General features: G+C 40.3%; 1 protein-coding gene across 2 annotated transcripts in view; it reads left to right on the top strand.

Moving 5' to 3' along the window:
- The window catches only part of LOC136858771 (tubulin polyglutamylase ttll-4), a 407488-nt gene that overhangs the window by 304980 nt on the left and 83785 nt on the right, over positions 1-18723 (top strand). The window contains exon 16 of one of the 2 annotated variants that reach the window (XM_067138562.2): positions 16823-16897. The exons of the other annotated variant lie outside the window; for it this stretch is intronic. Coding sequence (XP_066994663.2) covers positions 16823-16897 — 75 coding nt within the window. The remainder of the gene's footprint in view (positions 1-16822; positions 16898-18723) is intronic. 2 annotated transcript variants of the gene reach the window in all.

Raw genomic sequence — 18723 nt, 5'->3', positions numbered from 1 at the left:
ATGCGCGATATTCCATGTAGTCTCTGCTCAATCCTGTAGAAAGAGCCTTCAGAAACTGCCTTCGGTTCATCCTGTCGACTTTGTTTAGGAGAATGACATAATTGTTTATTCCACCAATATTTAGGAGGGAGTAGAAAAGAGTTAATGACCAATGGTTGCTGACTGTTGTAAAAGAGTAATTGCCCTTTAACTCATCGACAACGTCTACTCCACCTTTCGTAAGGTTATAAAATGTCAACATGTCAGGTTTATTGGCATCGCCTGAAGAGGGGTCAATTGCGTCATCTCTCTGCATGGACGAGTGCAATAACACAACCTTGTTCTTTATGGGGACGTATGATAATAAAACTCCTTCTTGGCCAAAACTAAACATACTGCTATTTTCTAGTCTGTTCTTTGTTTCGACGAAGATAGGTGGAATTTCCCGTTCATTTTTCCTGACGGTACAGACCAATGTAAGTCTGTGATTGGTCAGCAGGCTCTGAGCAAGAGGAATGGATGTGTACCAGTTGTCTGTGGTAACATTTCTCCTGATTTGTGAAATTGGTTCCACCAGCCTCTCAACGACAATTTGAGCACTGTTATTCAATGAAAACCATCCATCAGGCTGCCTGCGTATGCTTCCATGTTGCAAGTATAATATGTTCTTGCATCTGCAAGAGTGTAGACCTTGATGCCGTACTTTGCGGGCTTGTTAGCAATATACTGTCGAAATTGACACCTCCGGAACCCCTCAAGCATCTCATCGATGGTGACGTATTCTCAAGGTGAATAATTACTTTCGCAGCTGTCAACAAAACCTTCAAATATTTCTTGTATCGGAGCAAGTTTATCTTCTTTCCTCCTTTCCTTCCTGGTATGGATGTCGTCAAACTTAATAGCTTGCAGAAGGAATTGAAAACTTTTCCTTCAAGATTCCAGAAGCAGAAGAGCTTTCTCCTAGTATCATACTTCGCATCGTCTATTAATTCTACTTTATAAACATCTTGAGAAGACAATGTTACGATTCTTTATTTTCAATTGATCTCTGAATGAACAACATTATCGCTTAAGAACCAAGTTTTTTCGATTTCCATTTCCACAATTTATACGACGCACGGAACTTTTTTAAGGATCTCTATTTTTTAACATAGTATAACGCTTCTCTGGTTTCCTAAGCCTCCTCGCGCAACAATTGCCTTGTTCCAAAAAATGAAGAGCCTTTCCAACATCCATGTATTTTGACGTCTTTCAATACCTTATAAAATACGACGTAATCTTCTTCGAATATACAACAGCTAAGAAGAAGCCAGCATTCAACGTACTCTTCTTCTTTATTACATCATTTAGTGCACAGTGGTCTTTTATAATATACGGCGCACCGAACTTTACATAACTTCCGCTCAGTGCTTCGTCAATTGGAAGAGTTATTATTTTTAATATATCTCTACTCAAATTCCCACATGGTATGTACCTTTAAAAAGACTGTACTTGTGTTTACATTGTTTATGTTTTTCTTCGATATTTACGCTTTAATTTACTTCAGGCTGATGATGACCTATTACTAGGTCGAAACTAGTCCCTATGTAATTTTCATTTTGTATTGAAAAGGTGGACCAATAATAATATATTATTTTACTCTATTGTAATCACAGTTCAATACGGATCTATCATTATGAAACTTATTTCTTTTAATGACTCATAGTAGTACGGAATAGTTCTACACCAGTTCCGTCCGTTGCCCATAAATCTCTCAAATTAGTGTGGGAATTTTTTAGTAACCCAGCTAAGTACAGCGGTCCGATGACCACTTTGATCTCTGTTCTGTTAGTATCAACAGCATCCCTGTCCCTTTCATAATTTTCCCTTGCCTGTGCGATCCAAATATTGGTGTATGTAACAATCTGGTCCAGTACACCATCCGGAAAACAGAGCATCCAGGATTCCACACGTGAGGTGACATTTCTATCTCGGTTCCTTGGTCCAGTCAGGTGGGTAACAATATTACGCTGTCTGGTATACCCGCGGCCATTGTTTGTTCTGCAGTGCATGTCCCATACTCTACTGTCGGATTTTTTATTATGGACACTCGAGTTTAGGCTTTAATTACAAACGAACCAATAGGCCTATGGAAATTTGAGTTATACCAATATTTTCCTTGTTTAATTCTACATTAGCGTATATAAGACGCATTGTTTTCGACGTTCATTAAATATTTTTTATTTGTGGTTGTAGTGAATATTGCCCGGATTTTTGGCTTCTTCTCTACGAAGCGCTCACTTAGGAATATATACAAGGAAAACGACTTGTCTGATTCTAATGAAATTTGTATATATTATAACCGCATGCATTTATAGTATAATACTCAAGTTACAATTTTTTTCAACCACCCTGAAACAAGTTCTTATCATTTTTCTAAAGCAACTCTTTCTCAGCCCAGGATAAACGTACGGCAGAAAACTTGGGCTTATTATGAAGCACGCAGTCAGGGTTATCAGAAACTACAACAACTGTAACCGTACAGAGTGGTACCGAATTTATGAAGAGTAATATTGAAGGGAGGTTTTGTCCACGCCGGACAGTGCGATTAACAGCAGGCCGGGTGGTGAAATTGGGCGCAGTGTTGCCGCGTTCAGTAGTAATCACGCGCGCAACGAACAAAGTACACTCGTCCCGGGCAGTTGTGAAACGGAATGCCCGTGACCTTGGTTTGTCCGGAAGCTATTTTCAGTTTTCCTATGTTCTGCATGTTGACCACGTCACTTCAAGATGCCTCCGAGACCGCCGTTATCAGAGGGTGAACTTGCAATGATTTTTTTTAATTTGCTTTACGTCGCACCAACATAGATAAGTCTTATGGCGGCGATGGGAGAGGAAAGGCCGAGGAATGGGAAGAAAGCGGCCGTGGCCTTAATTAAGGTACAGCCCCAGCATTTTCCTGGTGTGAAAATGGGAAACCACGGAAAACCATCTTCAGGGCTGCCCTCAGTGAGGTTCGAACCCACTATCTCCCGGATGCGAGCTCACAGCTGCGCGTTCGTAACCGTATGGCCAACTCGCCCGGTTTGCAATGATTTCGAGTGCTATTTTTTCTTTCAATGTGAGGGGAAAAAGTAGGGGACAAGAGGTTCCCTGTGTACCAGAAGGTGGCAGATTGTCTTGGATTATCGCTGTCGTCAGTGAAGAGAGTAGGAGCCGCTTCAAAGGAGAATGATGGAAATACGTCATCCAGGTCATAATTTTACGTATCGGAAGTGAAGAACGATTTCTTGACGGTGCAGAACTTTGTTTTAATGGCAAGAAAAGTAGTGGTGATTACCAGAATGAGATGAACTCGACTCATTATGAAGAATGGTTCAAGAAAGTCCTGAGTTTATTTCCTCAAAGTTCAGCCGTCGTTATAGATCAAGCTCCATATCATACGAGGATCGATTCTTAATCTAAAAACCCGAACATGTCATGGCTGAAACGTGAAATTATACATTGGATAACGTCAAAGAATATTTCACTACAACCTGGAGTTGACGATTATAACAAATTAACTAAATCAGAGCTGATTGTCCTTGCCAGGCCTTAGTTTCAAACGCCGGTAAAGAAGCTGGAACAACTGACCAAACGACTTCGACCAGATGTAGAGATTATTTGGTTACCAGGGGCCCATTGCGAGCTTAATCCAATCGAGTTTATTTGTGCTTACGTAAAAGGGAAAATAAGCAAAAACAAATATCGCTAACACATTAGAAAATGGTAGAGGTATGGAAGCAATTTACGCTTTATGCCGAGAAGCCTTACGTACCGTGACCCCTGAACTCTGGAAACAATGTATTAAACACGCGAAGAAAATTGAAGACCACTACTGGAAAAATATAAAAAAAGATGGACTGTGTGCAAATGTCCCTTATTTCGAGCCAGTCATAAGCAACATGAATGAGAGCAGCACCGTTTCTTCGGAGCAAAGTGATTTTTCAGACGAAGAAAATTGATAGAATGAAATACCGTAAATATATGTAAATAATAATAAAAATAACTCTTGTAAAAATTGTACAGTGTGATATTTCTAAATTAGGAAGTTAACCATTTTTAAACCTGCCGTTGAAGGTCCAAAGTCCTTATGAGAAAAGGTGATGGGAAGTGGAATTTATAAGAGGAAATAAAATTAAAGGTTGAAAGTAAACGAAGAGCTGTGTTCGTTGCGCGCGTGATTACTACTGAACGCGGCAACACTGCGCCCGTTTTCACCACCCGGCCTGCTGTTAATCGCACGGTCCGGCGTACACAAAACCTCCTTTCAATATTACTCTTCATAAATTCGATACCACACTGTACGGTTACAGTTGTTGTAGTTTCTGATAACCATGACTGAGTGCTTCAAAACAAGCCCAAGTTTGCTGCTGTACGTTTATCCTGGGCTGAGAAAGAGTTGCGTTAGAAAAATGATAGGAACTTTTTTCAGGGTGGTTGAAAAAAATTGTAACTTGAGTATTACACTACAAATACATGTGGTTATAACATATACAAATTTCATTAGAATCAGACAAGTCGTTCTCCTTGTATATATTCCTAAGTGAGCGCTTCGTAGAGAAGAAGCCAAAAACCCGGGCAATATTTATTACAACCACAAATAAAAAATATTTAATGAACGTTGAAAACAATGCGTCTTATATACGCTAATGTAGAATTAAACAAAGAAAATATTGGTATAACTCGAATTTCAATAGGCCTATTGGTTCGTTTGTAATTAAAGCCTAAACTCGAGTGTCCATAATAAAAAATCCGACAGTAGTCATATCTCTTCCGGTATACTGAGGAATACTGATGTAAATCACATTCAATCCATCATCTTCAGAGTCAGCAAATGTGTCGGTGTTGTGGTCACTATTCTCAACAACATCTTCTACATCGTCTGCCTCTTCCTTCGAATACAAGTCTTTGTCACTTTCATTTTCCTCATCACCGAACAGATTTCTTTTCACTGCACCTAGTTCCCTTTCTAATTGTTCATTAGGTAACTCCTCTTTTTCAACCTTTCAAGCAACCTGAGAATGTTTTCTTGTTCAGTTGAATTCATCTTGGTAACAAATTGTAACATACGAGCTCTCATGCATGGTCCAACATTCGTTATGCGAGAGCGCGTGCGTGGTATAAAGCACCACAGTCTAACAGTCTTCATTCCAGACAAGACTCCTGGCAACTGCTGTAACAGCAGATTTGCTTGGTAGTACTCCCACCGTGGATATCGTGGATGGGGGGAACTGGTCTGCTAGCCGCACGACCAATGGCAGAGTAAAAGAGCCAGCATGTGGTATTTTTCCCGCCGCACGAGTTACCGTGGGTTAAGTGATCTGCAAAATAAAGATGAACAATTTTCATTTGGTTGTTAGCAATATGGCTAGTATGGTGGTGCCTTGACTTCCATACTGAAGTGTTGTCGCTAGCACATGGTCAAGTATGATTCGCACATTGATGAAAGTGGTGCTTTTTGTGAGATAACTGTGATTTTTTTTTTTAACTAGTGGTGTGTGATGTCATGGAAACAACAACATAGTGATGAATCATGAACTGATAATCCTTTGCGGTGAGGCATGCCCTTAATAGTCAGGCATATGAATTCGTGCGGAGAACTCGCAAGTTTTACGGGAGGGGGAGGGAATTCGTACGCTTGTATGGTCGTCCCTATGTTCCTGCAGATCAGGTCATGGAACGTATAAGTCAAACATTAGGGCTTTCAAAGCGTACCGATCATCTCCATTTTCCGTTTCCAGCTTCCCGGGTTGGGTTGTGAATCGAGGATCTCCATCGTTGCCTGTCTCTCCACCCCTCTTCTCCTTTTAAGTACATCTTTCTGTTTTCCTCACCTCTTCTCTATGCACTCCCACACTGAATCTGTCCCCCTCTTTCGGGGTCTTCCTCGTGGTCTCTTTCCTGTTAGCTTCTCTGAAAAAGCTTATTTTGGCAACTCTCTTCTCCCATTCTCATCATATGCCCATACCACTTTAGCTTTGTTGTTTCTATCCTGTCTTGAAGTTTCAAGAATCCTGTCCTTTTCCTTATCTCTTCATTTCTAATTTTATCCTTTCTGGTCTTGCCCTCGATACCTCTTGGGAATTTCATCTCCGCTGCCTGTATTCTACTCTTCTCTTGTTTTGTGGTAGTCCACGATTCATCTGCATAGGTTAGTATGGGTTCATAATAGGTTGAATATAATACTTTCTTACATTTCTTTGGGACATCTTGGTTCCACAAAATACCCCTTACACTCTGGTAGAAGCTGTTTGCTTGTTGTATTCTTTTCCTAATTTCCTCGGTTATCTTTCCGTGATCACAATTCCCAAGTACTTGAAACTTTTAAGCACTGCCAGAATTTTACCATTCAGTTTTATCTTTCCTCTTCCTTCCTTCCTTCCTTCCTTCCTTCCTTCCTTCCTTCCTTCCTTCCTTCCTTCCTTCCTTCCTTCCTTCCTTCCTTCCTTCCTTCCTTCCTTCCTTTCCCTTCCCTTGTCATCACTGTTGTACTTTTCTCTGTGTGTACTTTCATCCCAAATTTTTCTATCTCTTGATTCCATACATCTACTTGTTTTTGCACTTCCATTTCATCCTCACCCCATATCACTATATCGTCTGCAAACAACATGGCTTTTGTTGCCTGTACTCCAAGCGAACTGTTATTCAGGAAGGTGTTCTCCTCCAGGAACTGAAGGAAAAAGGGACTGGGGAACCTAGCAGTAGCAGAAACCGGGCTGATAGAGGGGACTTGTTTCTTAGCACTCCAGGAAAGAAATAATTTAAGCCATCTCCTGTAACAGAAATTGATTCTTTCCAGGCTGATGCAATACGAAGATACATGTACGGTTATTACAGCAGGGAGGAATACCCTATCGTGGCAAAATTACTAGTCTCCCTTAGACATGAAAAGCTTTTCTCCGGGGATAAATTCCCTAAAATCGGTACTGCGAGCCTTATGTTTCAGATATTAAAAACTGTACTGAAGAAAACTGTTCCTTGAAAAGTTGCACATCGTGATGGCTAGGAGTATTTTTCTGATTAACCCGTTGAACTGCAATTTTTCTTGAAAATAAATATACATTGATTGCAATTTAATCTAGCTTAAAAGAGAACATTTTTTGCTACAGCAAGTTAACACACTGAAACACAGTTCACATTCTAACAATAGTTCACCACAGTGTGCTAGATCTTAAAACACTCGTCTACATGCAGTGCAACCTTACACTTATCACATTCTTAACAGGATTCACCCCTGTTCTTTCCCTTGGGATTTTTTCCTCTGCAGTCATAGCAGATTGCTGTTATTTTGACAGGAAAGTGACTGCAATGTTTTCCTTGTAACCTCACTGGTGTACTTCCTGCACTGGGCCGGCCTCTGTTTGGATAATCAGTCAGAACAACACGCTCCAAAATTTGCTCCGCAACATCAACCCTGAAACTGGAAAAGCTGGGCCTCCTTTTTCTGGGATTCAGCGTGTGATGAATGACTCTAGCATTTTGCATTGCCATGTCGAGCATATAGAAGTTTAATTTCTTATACCCTTTGGCATATCGTCTTATTAAGGGGTATAATGCAAGACATTGGTCATGTGAATCAACAGCACCCATTACAGACTTGTAGCCCACAACCATGTTTGGTTTCAGAACAAGTTTGCCCCTTTTGTTTCTAGTTTCCACAAAATCTGGTCTTTGATGCACTGTTGATAGAAGATGTACATTCTTTTTATCCACCTATTTTGTGGCAAGGATGCCATTTGCTGAGGCAAAAGTTAGTTCTCCTTTCTTGAGGTTCGTTGCTGCAAAATGGGGTGGCATGAATTTCCGGTTTGGATGTACAGTTCCAATGGCATTGGTATGTTTCATTATCAGGTCCCTGAAAAGAGTAGGTGAACTATACCAATTGTCCATATAAATAGTCCTGCATGATCCTAGCAATTTGTCACACAATTTCAGAACAATTGGCTCACTGCACAGTAGTCTTCTGGCAACACCTGCCCCATCTACATACTGAGGTTCTTTGATGATGATGTCATCCGTTCAGTCTAATCCGACCATCGGCGATTCTATGAATTAGCGTGCTCCAAGTTGTCCTGTTCCACAGTGCCTCCTTTAGTTGTTGGGGGTGAGGGTTGTGTCTATTTTAATGGTGTCTAACCAACGAGTCCTCTGGCAAACTTGTCTTCTTGTACCGCTGATCATTCCTAGCATGATCGTTTATTCCAATGCATCTGATCGCATAACGTGGTCAAAGTTAGCTAGTCTCAGCTACATAATCTTACCAACCAATGACATATGGGGCTTGATGTGTTCTAAACTGCCTTATTGGTGATTTGTGCAGTCCATGGTTTTCGTAAGATTCTTCGCTAACACCAGAGCTCAAAAGTGTCGATCTTCCTTTTGTCTGCCTGTTTCAGCATCCAGCTCTTCACCAACATATATACTGTGCCCTACAATGTTTTTGATTTCTGTCAGGCGAATGCCGAGCTTGAACCAAGAACATCATAGTGACAAAACTCCCACTAACGTGGCTAGTGCACATAGCTTACCAAGAGATACGTATCCAGACTCAGTAACGCGGTAGAGTATGATTCAGGGGATCAGGGTACAAAGAAGGGCAAAATAATATAAAATAAGCGGATATGTATAAGTGCAGGGTAGTAGCAAAACCTACCAAAAAATATTTAACAGAAAACATCGCTGCATTCAGAAAATATTTACAATATGGTATTTATTCCAAGAATAGAAATCAAATTATTTACAAATAATATTTGCTTTCCAAACATAATGGGGTATTTAAAATGTTGCCGCAGACTTCCAGTTCACTATCATCGCGAAACAGCCAAACTGTAACAAGCCTGGAATCATGGAATAAGTCAAAAGGTAAAGAAAAAGAATTATATCTGCACAGATAAACGTCTAATAGCCATCTTCTATTCACAAAACTGCTATGTCTCAGCACCTCGAACCCACGATCTGTCACATGTGAACCTACTATGCACAAGGCCCGGACCGAAGGCCAATCACACGTCCTGCTAACATAAGACACCTAATCGCATCCATAAAATCATAGAAATACAAATGCATCGTCCTGTGGATAAAAATACAAAGGGCAAGTCATAGAAAATGAAACCAAACAAACAGAAAGGCGATCCCTGCTTGCAGCTTCTCATGAAGGTCGCCGTTCCCCTTCAAAACACTTGAACGAGCGTAGACAGCTATGCGGCAAGACACCAGGCTGTGACGTCAGATCCCTCTCCCTTTACAGGCATATAACATGTGACAAGTGGTAGCCATTATGAATAGCCCAGCTGACTTGTCAGAGAGAACTGCCCACCGGGCGACTTTCGTCTCACCTTATTCTCACGTAAATATAACTCCCTAGCGCTCTCGTACTCATATATGGGCCATGCGCCATCAGGTCCATATCAAAATAACTCAATCCTCATCTCATTTCCGCCTATATAGGGCTTATTTTTTCTCTCTCTCTCTCTCTCTCTCTCTCTCTCTCTCTCTCTCTCTCTCTCTCTCTCTCTCTCGTCTCTCTCTCTCTCTCTCTCTCTTCTCCTCTCTCTCTCTCTCTCTCTCTCTCTCTCTCTCTCTCTCTCTCTCTCTCTCTCTCTCTCTCTCTCTCTCTCTCTCTCTCTCTCTCTCTCTCTCTCTCTCTCTCTCTCTCTCTCTCTCTCTCTCTCTCTCTCTCTCTCTCTCTCTCTCTCTCTCTCTCTCTCTCTCTCTCTCTCTCTCTCTCTCTCTCTCTCTCTCTCTCTCTCTCTCTCTCTCTCTCTCTCTCTCTCTCTCTCTCTCTCTCTCTCTCTCTCTCTCTCTCTCTCTCTCTCTCTCTCTCTCTCTCTCTCTCTCTCTCTCTCTCTCTCTCTCTCTCTCTCTCTCTCTCTCTCTCTCTCTCTCTCTCTCTCTTAATCGTGCAGGTTGATTACTTACTTCATCTCCCCAGTCAATCGTGCTATGTGTATACAGCTCGAAGATAAGATGCTATTCTTGATGCCGACTCGCAACGTCGTTCCAGCAGCTGTACAGTCAAAGAATGAATCTTCAGTGCTCGGCGGCTCTGAATTTATAATGAGGCTGGCGTCATCACACTCACGGGTTGGCGGCTATTTTATCCCGCTCGCGCCATGAAGCTTTCCTGCACAAAGCACTTCGAGTACTTCACTGACCGTGTGCACTTCTAATTATACTCATGTTGCATATCAAAATTTAGCAAAAATTATGGAGGTTGCAAATCTCTTATCAGATCCAATGCATCTCTTCTGGAACCAAAGATATTAAATTAATTTCTTCCTTCCAAATCCTTTGTTGGCCCGCTACATACGTGAAGTGCTGAGCGTCCCCTGTCTTAATTGGGAAGAGTCGTTTGGGCTATAAATCCCCTTTGTGAGATTCTAGAAATTCCATAATGACATAACTGCTCTATTCCCATGAGAACTGCTCACACTCATCTTCTCTTATATAATAAACTAGTACACAAAGACTTCCTTGGTGGTCTCGAATATTCCTAATATCTCAGGCTAAAATCATGACCATTGGACCATGAATTAAAAGGTTCAATACTAAACTTCCAGCAGTAGCTAGTGTCAGAGCAGCAGACTTTATAGAATTTTATATCGAAACGTGCTCTTTTTGAAGGGTTGAATTGAACGAATGCCAAACGCCCCCTGAGCTTCATCAGACTTTCATCAATACTTATTCTTTTTCCAGGCATGTACACCTTCTGAAACTTGTCCAACACTAGCTGCAAAACAGGTTTGACTTTCCAGAGCTTATCACACTGGGTTTCCGGAGAATCTGGGGCAAAATGCAAGTATCTAGATATGATACTGAAATGTTTGTGAGGCATGGTTTCTGAAAATATTGGCATTTCTCTAATTCTTCTCTTAGTCGAATACAGTAGAACCTTGATAATTCGAAATCGGTTAATTCAAAATCTCGCCTAATTCAAAACAGCTCTCATTCCCGGAAACATGAGGTACGGTTCTACATGTTATTTAAATCGTTTAATTTGAAATACGGATAATTCGTAATTCGAAGAACAATGTCAGTCCCGTTACCGAAATTCAGACTTTTAATTCCAGACTGCCTTTACATTTTGAAAAATATAGTACTTTACAGAGTAATTTAAATTCAAAATTTCTCCGCACCATGAGAAAACGCATCTTCCGGAACGTGCAGGGGTTACTTTGGGCACTTTCACCTACTTCCGCATGTCTACAGTGTGTTTCATATCTGCTATGTTCGAGCGGAATCATAATTATTTTGTATTCAGCATTTTAAGGAATGCCACAATATCACGTAGGCCTAGCGGGAAGTGTGCGGAGAGGTAGGATCCGCGAACGCTGGCGATGCCGACACTTGGGGAAAAAGCGTGGCTTATAGCCTATAATCAATTCGTACGCACCAATCAATATTGTCAATGCCAATGAAACTGCATTGTTTGTTTGTTTTATTTTTTTAAATGCTGAGGCCAAACGGACTTATGGTTTTAAAGGAGAGAATTGCCAGCCGGGAAATGTACTGTTTTCCTATGCAGTGCACACGGAAGTGAGAGACTTCCTTCCCCTGTCATAGGAAAGTTCGAAAAGCGACGTTGTTTAAGGGCATCGGGCAATTTCCATGCCACGCCAGTACAAGGCATCTAAAAATGCAGACAGTACAGTAATCCAAAAGGTAAAGCATTTGCACAGGGGAGCCAGCATAATTTTTCCTTATCATTGAATCGTGTTTTTCTTCCTTTCGTTGCGTGAGGTTATGTTTGCCATTGTTTTATACAAGTGCATTATTGGAATAATGTAAAATGTTCTGAGCTCGGTAAATTCATGAAGACCGGGCGAGTTGGCCGTGCGCGTAGAGGCGCGTGGCTGTGAGCTTGCATCCGGGAGATAGTAGGTTCGAATCCCACTATCGGCAGCCCTGAAGATGGTTTTCCGTGGTTTCCCATTTTCACACCAGGCAAATGCTGGGGCTGTACCTTAATTAAGGCCACGGCCGCTTCCTTCCAACTCCTAGGCCTTTCCCATCCCATCGTCGCCATAAGACCTATCTGTGTCGGTGCGACGTAAAGCCCCTAGCAAAAAAAAAAAAAAAAAAAAAAAAATCATGAAGCAGGATCCTACCCTACTTGCACATAGTCCAAGTGAGGATCTCTCCTCTAACGGGTTATGGACCACCGGTGGATTGTATAGTCATAGCCGCCTGAGCACAAGGAAGGCCACGTTTCAGAATATGTCCGAGATGCCCACTCCCATTCCATAGCAACTGGTATCCCATCCCGACTCTCAGGACCACTTACTAGGCCACTCAGCCGTTGCCCATGGTTCACAAACTAGGACGTGATTACAGTAACCCACAAACATGAACCATCGTAAAGCAAATAGCAAAAAAAAAAAAAAATAATAATAATAAAAAATAAAAATAAAAAAATAATACTGTAAATGCACCTTTTTTGGATAGATTTTGGAAATGGTTATTTTCCATGGCATTTGAATGCTTTAAACTGTGAATCAAGGTTAATTGCATGCAGTAACAGGTCATAGAATATATTGTGACGCCACAAGGGTTGGCATTTCCGAAGTATGTGTTGGCGGTTAATTTGAAATCCTGTAATTCGAAGTCCGATTTTTGCGTCCCAACAACTTCGAATTAACGAGGTTTTACTGTATTCTTGAACCGAAGACTTTTTAGTCTGACACATCAATATACGTAACGCAAAATAATGAGCCTTCAGTTCATCCTTTGTCACAGGAAACCAGTTCTTCTCATCATAAGTTTTCTTTTTTTGTAGGGTTACTTTCAGTGTCGCAAAGACATTTTACTGCATTAGCATTATTTTCATTCTTTACAAGTTCACAGAATTTGTCAGTAAAAAAACCTCACCTAGCACTTCAGCATTCCCTGCATTCGCGCCTATTCTTCTTGCTACCACAGAGTTCAGTTCTCCATCTATAATACACCGCATATTATTTGGTTCATTGTCTGTCTGTTTACTTCCAGTCTTCCAGATTATACACACGCCCACTTGCGTCCTTGTCTTTATTTTCTTCAATAATGTCATCTAATTCTTCGGAACTACTAATGCTAACGTCACTCGAAGGTAATTCAGTATCACTTTCATCGGAAAAATCGTCACTGACATCGCTTTCCTCCAGAAAATGTAATATTCGAGCTTCATCCGACTCGGCCATGACCTTCACTAAAGCTTTACGTGGCAATTTACTCGATCATATTTAGACTCTTCGGCGGCTAAATACATAGTTGAAGGGCAAAGATTGAAATACGATTACCAACATCTCTTAGACATGTTGGGATTGCGAAGAAATATCAATATGTAGGAAACCTCAACAAAGCAATAAAGATAGTGGATGGAAATTTCCATCATTGCATTTATGGGAACCTGCGGATAACGATAAAAATATCTGTCATTGCAGGGCAATGGGTTAAACTTGTCGGTACCGGGCGAGTTGGCCGTGCGCCTAGAAGTGCGCGGCTGTGAGCTTGCATCCGAGAGATAGTAGGTTTGAATCCCACTATCGGCAGCCCTGAAAATGGTTTTCCGTGGTTTCCCATTTTCACACCAGGCAAATGCTGGGGCTGTACCTTAATTAAGGCTACGGCCGCTTCCTTCCAACTCCTAAGCCTTTCCTCTCCCATCGTCGCCATAAGACCTATCTGTGTCGGTGCGACGTAAAGCCCCTAGCAAAAAAAAAAAAAAAAAGAAGTGTCGGTAAGGATCTCCATGAGGTAATATGGTTAGACGAGACATGGGTGAGTGCTGGGGAGTGCATTGCTAAATCTTGGACTGATGACAGTCCTAAAGCTCCAGGAATCAACTGACTGGGAAGGGCGCCAGATTAATAGTAGCGCACGCAGGTTCATCCAGTGGTTTTGTGGAAGGTAGTCTTCTAATGTTCCGATCGGGGAAAAAAAAAAAAAAAAAACCGTTGATTATCACAAAGATACGGACCATATTTGCCCTTCTGTCATTGTTGTGGACAGTGTACCTTAGCACTCCGTAATAATGGACAAGACCCATATTTCGAGCGCCCGTAAAGAACTGTTTGTGGAATAGCAGCAGGCAAGATATATCCCAGCGCATATATGCACTGGTGAAACAAAACAAACCGGTTTCACTGACGTATGTAGTCGACGAAGTAGTGAAGGAACAAGGACACACGGTTGTTAGGTTGCTGCCGTACCTCTGTCACTTCGACCCTGTTGAGTTGGTATGGAGTACAGTGAAACATTACGTACGCACAAATAACAAGTCCTTCACAATTACTGAAGAGGAAAGACAGTTCCGAGAGGGTAATGCTCTAGTGGATGCGGTTTCGTGTCAGTTAAAAGAACACTAACGCACTGTTTGTTAACATGGCATTAAAAATTTAATCACCATGTTAAAATTCTTGCATTTGTCCAAATATTTCCTGGGAGTTGTTAGCTAATACAGTGTTAACTCTCTCAAGAGTCATGATCAGTGATAATCTAGAAGACGGTGATAGAACCATGCAGTTTTTTAACATGTTCTGATGCATTTTTGTTTGAATACAGCTGTAAACCAAGGCGCGTGAAGTCAACATTTATTAGAATTTTTCGTCTTGAGCGTCAAATTTCTGTTGCTCTATAGACCAATATGGAAAAAGCCGAGAAGAGAATGTGTGGTTCATATTTCTCTTCTTTTAGATATAATTCCCAAGTATTACCTATTATAGAAAGTAAGCAAACTAATGGATCCGTGCTCAAAGCTAAAAGAGATGCTTGGCAGAAAATTTGTAGTGAATTCAATGTGCACACTGATGTTAGCAGACATACGATCAAGCAACTGAAACACTGTATCGAAATTGTCTCTTGTTTTTTCTAACTCTTTCTGGAAAAGGCCAATCATATTCCGAATATTCAAGTTACAGAAGTTCTGCATCTAACACACCTGCGATATTTTTAGCTAACAGAGAATTTAAGTGCTTGAAACTGGGCAGTCCCTAAGATAGAAATTCCTTGTGGATAATGTGTTGACTATCAAAAAAGGTGATGATCATCGTTTTTATGCGCGACTTTTCAGCTCTGACCTTTTTCTGACGAGGGGATCCTGGAGAACGCCATTCCATGCTTTGCCGTTTTGTTTCAGGGTCATGCGTGAGACACCAGGTTTCATCCTCATTGAAAATACAGTTCAAGAAATTTGGTGTCGCATCCGCCCTTTCGACAAAATCCTGTGAAGCCTCTAAACGTGCCTGCTTCTAATCATCAGTCAAGTGATGTGGCACAAGACGAGGACATGTTTTCCTCTTCCCTAACTTCTGGGTAACGATTTGTCGCACGGATTCACGGTTAATCTGCAGTTCATCCCCTATCATGCACACAGTTAATCGCCAGTCATCGTTTATAATTAATGTCCTCACCTTCTCAATGTTTTCGTTACTGACAGCGGTCGCCGTTCTTCCGCTACGGGGGTTGTCAGAAACACTTTCCCGGCCTCCTCGAAAACAGGCGAACCACTCGTACACACACTTCAAGGACAGTGCTTGATCTTCATAAACACGTACCAGCATCGCATGCGTTTCTTTCAGTGTCTTGCCAAGCTTAAAACAAAACTGTACATTGATCTTTTGGTCGTTCATGTTCCTGTTTGCAGTTCAGAACCAGCGCTCTAAACACGCACTGTGTCAAACAGGTCTTACACGGCACACACACGATGCTCAACCGAACAACATTGGGAGCATTTGGTCAAAACCTGCTGCTACGCAGGTGCAGCGTTGTGTATCGCCAGTGTTGCCGGATCAACCATTCTGACTTCGTTCACCGAACTTTATTTTCACATGTTGTATATGTCAACACCATTATCAAATTTTGAAGTCATATAAACCAAAGTTGTATCTCAGGGAACTTTTTTCAGTAACTCATAACCAAATATGGAAAAATAATAATTTAAGATGATTTAATCAATCCCCTGCTTTGAAACTTCATATAATAGGTAATATTTACTTCATGAATGTGCTCACAAAATCACACCGATGTCTACAAAATTGTAGAAGTTGAAAATTTCAGTCATCACTCACTTAACTGAACTTCACTTTCCCAAGGATACCTATAGGTGATTGGAGTTAATCTAACGTAATTCTATATTTTAAAAATGCTATGAATTAGATTTTTTGTTTCCTTCTCTGTTTTGTATGATACAGTAAAACCTGTTAAGTTGACCACCTTTGCAAAGTGTTTTACGAAACCAACATTCCTCCAAACTCTTTAACTTGACCAAATGTTCATTTTGAATTTAAGTATGGGCTGGTTATGTCTTTCTATGATTTTAAAAAATTTTTTTTATTGATCTTTTATCTGATCTTAGTAAAGTCAATTATGCAGTTTACTAGATAGTGTACCTGCTCTCAATTTGTCTGTACTTAATGAGGCTACATGTTTAGTCAGATTTAGTCATAGTTGGTGACTAATGAAATTTCTCAGAATTCTGCACTAACTTTTTTCTACCCATGCCACTCAGAAATCTGTATAAATAGGTGTTGTCGTTTCTTCCTTCAAGTTGGAAAGCTCTTGTAATTTTCCATCAGCCAACCTACTGCACGTAGAAGAAAGACGACTATCTAGATTCCTTATTTTTTTTTTTATGTGATATTGCAGCCCTAAAATCTTGTAGAGCTTTGACATACAGACGGGAGCCTCTGAGCTGTGTTCCTCAGCTGCCTGCTGATAACATTATATTCATAGAAATTCTAGAGTCTGTTTCATTTAAAATTGAGTCAAGTTTAGTAGCATCAACATTGTAGTAGCTCAATTCTCCCTTTGTGACAAAGGCTTTTGTTTACTATTGATGTTTTTGAAGAAGTGGATGGAGTGCCTCAGACGGAAAGGAGTCTGGCTGCTGAGCCGATGGTCCCCTGTTCGAATCACACCTGCGGTAGGGAAATTTTGCCTGGATCTGAACCCATCCCCAGTCCTACCAGATCGTGCATGTGCCCTGGATGAAGGCGTTTTATTAAAAGTAATTACAATGGCTCCATAGTCTCACTAATTATAATATTTTATAAAATTAGGTCACTCTTGTGCTCAACCCATTATGTTGATTTATTGTAATGGTGTCATTGTTGCAAATACACTTAAATTTCCTGTAAGTTGACCACCTGTATAAGTTGACCACAATTTGTTACTGCCTTGGTGGTCAACATACACAGGTTTCACTGTATAGTTTGAAAAAAGTATACTAGCTCCCCTTTTGATTTTTCTAGATTATTTTCTATTCAGCATTTTAATTTTTATCAAACAATGACAGTTCATTTGGAAGTTGTTTAAAAGTAATTAAGTTGTTGCTAAATTTGTGAAAACTTGAACAGGAATAATGTATATAGTAGTTTTGTGTAAAATGAAATGCTATAATCTATGTGAAAACATCCCAGTATACATAGGTTTTACTTGGAAAGATAGATGTTGTGTAGGTCCAGCTTGCAGAACTAGTAAGGTTAAAAACAGGCAAGTTAACTGAATAATTAAGTAGTTGTTAATGTGAAGAACTAGACAGATGTGATTGAAATAGGCAATCTACTTTTATAATTGGCTACATAATTGAGCTGCCAAAGATTTCATATGTATAGGTGTGTTTGTGTGTGTCATTCCAGGAACATTCTGGGTTGTGCCTAAGGGTGCATTTATAGTAAAACATGAAGATGTGGAATGTGAGACGTTTAGCATCATGTCTTGGCAGAATTATTTTTAACATCCAGTTTGTATTCATAATATAGAAAAGTACAAGATGATGTCAGACATCACATAGTTTTCATTTTTCTGAACCTAACTATAATCTTAATTGTTGTATTTTATTTTGGCATACAGTGGCCCTTGAATAACCGTTTTAAAACCAGCTACGGTACTATATCAGTTAATAATGTTCTGCTTGATGTACTGTAAATCTTGACAGAGTATATTCTTTCAACTGTGCCAGTAATTAATTAACACAGTGCAACACACATACATAGAAGCATAGAAAGATGGCAGTCCTGCTGGAATCCATCTTTATGATGTATTAACGACTATTCAGCCTCCCTTGAAGTTGCTTATCCTGTTCTCTCCTCTGTTGCCAAACTGGATATCTTACTTTAAACACATAAAACACATTTCCACAAGTGCTGTTGCAGGTATCTCATTTACCACATCTTAATGGTTTGCTATAAATACTAACTTGTAGAAAGTCACCTGCTTATAGTATAAATGTTTCCCGTATGGTTGCTAGTCTGAATAATAAGCAAATTAAATTATAAAGAGATTTGTTAGAGCATTGCAGATCTCTAACCGGTCTTTCATGAGTTCCAGATGGACACTAAAGTACTTTGTCCTTGTGGCAGCCTCCGCATGGGGGAAGTTGTAATAATAAATAAAATAGTTGCCGTGAACTTGCACTATCTAGAACATTACAGCTCATTGTATGAGCATTTGAAAATGTTTAATATTAATTCTCAGATTGTTGAATGTGGTATTTCTCCGAAAGGTATTGAAATTAAAGGTAAAGAAGCCCTTGTAAAGTACAGTATATAATTTTTGCTTCACCTCAGGTTCAAGTCCATGCAGAATGTGTTGGGCAAAATTGTAGGTGTGGCAAATTATTTCCAGAATCTCTAGTTTTCCCTGATGTTGAAACTATACTGAAAAGAAAATATTTCCCATTAAATTAGTTTCATCCTGTATAGCTGATAAAATAGCTAATCTAAAAGTTAATTGTTCCTGTAGATTGGT

This window comes from Anabrus simplex, chromosome 1 (genome assembly GCF_040414725.1).
Source record: "Anabrus simplex isolate iqAnaSimp1 chromosome 1, ASM4041472v1, whole genome shotgun sequence".
Classification (NCBI taxonomy): domain Eukaryota; kingdom Metazoa; phylum Arthropoda; class Insecta; order Orthoptera; family Tettigoniidae; genus Anabrus; species Anabrus simplex.
Note: the sequence above shows the minus strand (reverse complement) of the source record. Positions and strands in the feature narration are given on the sequence as shown.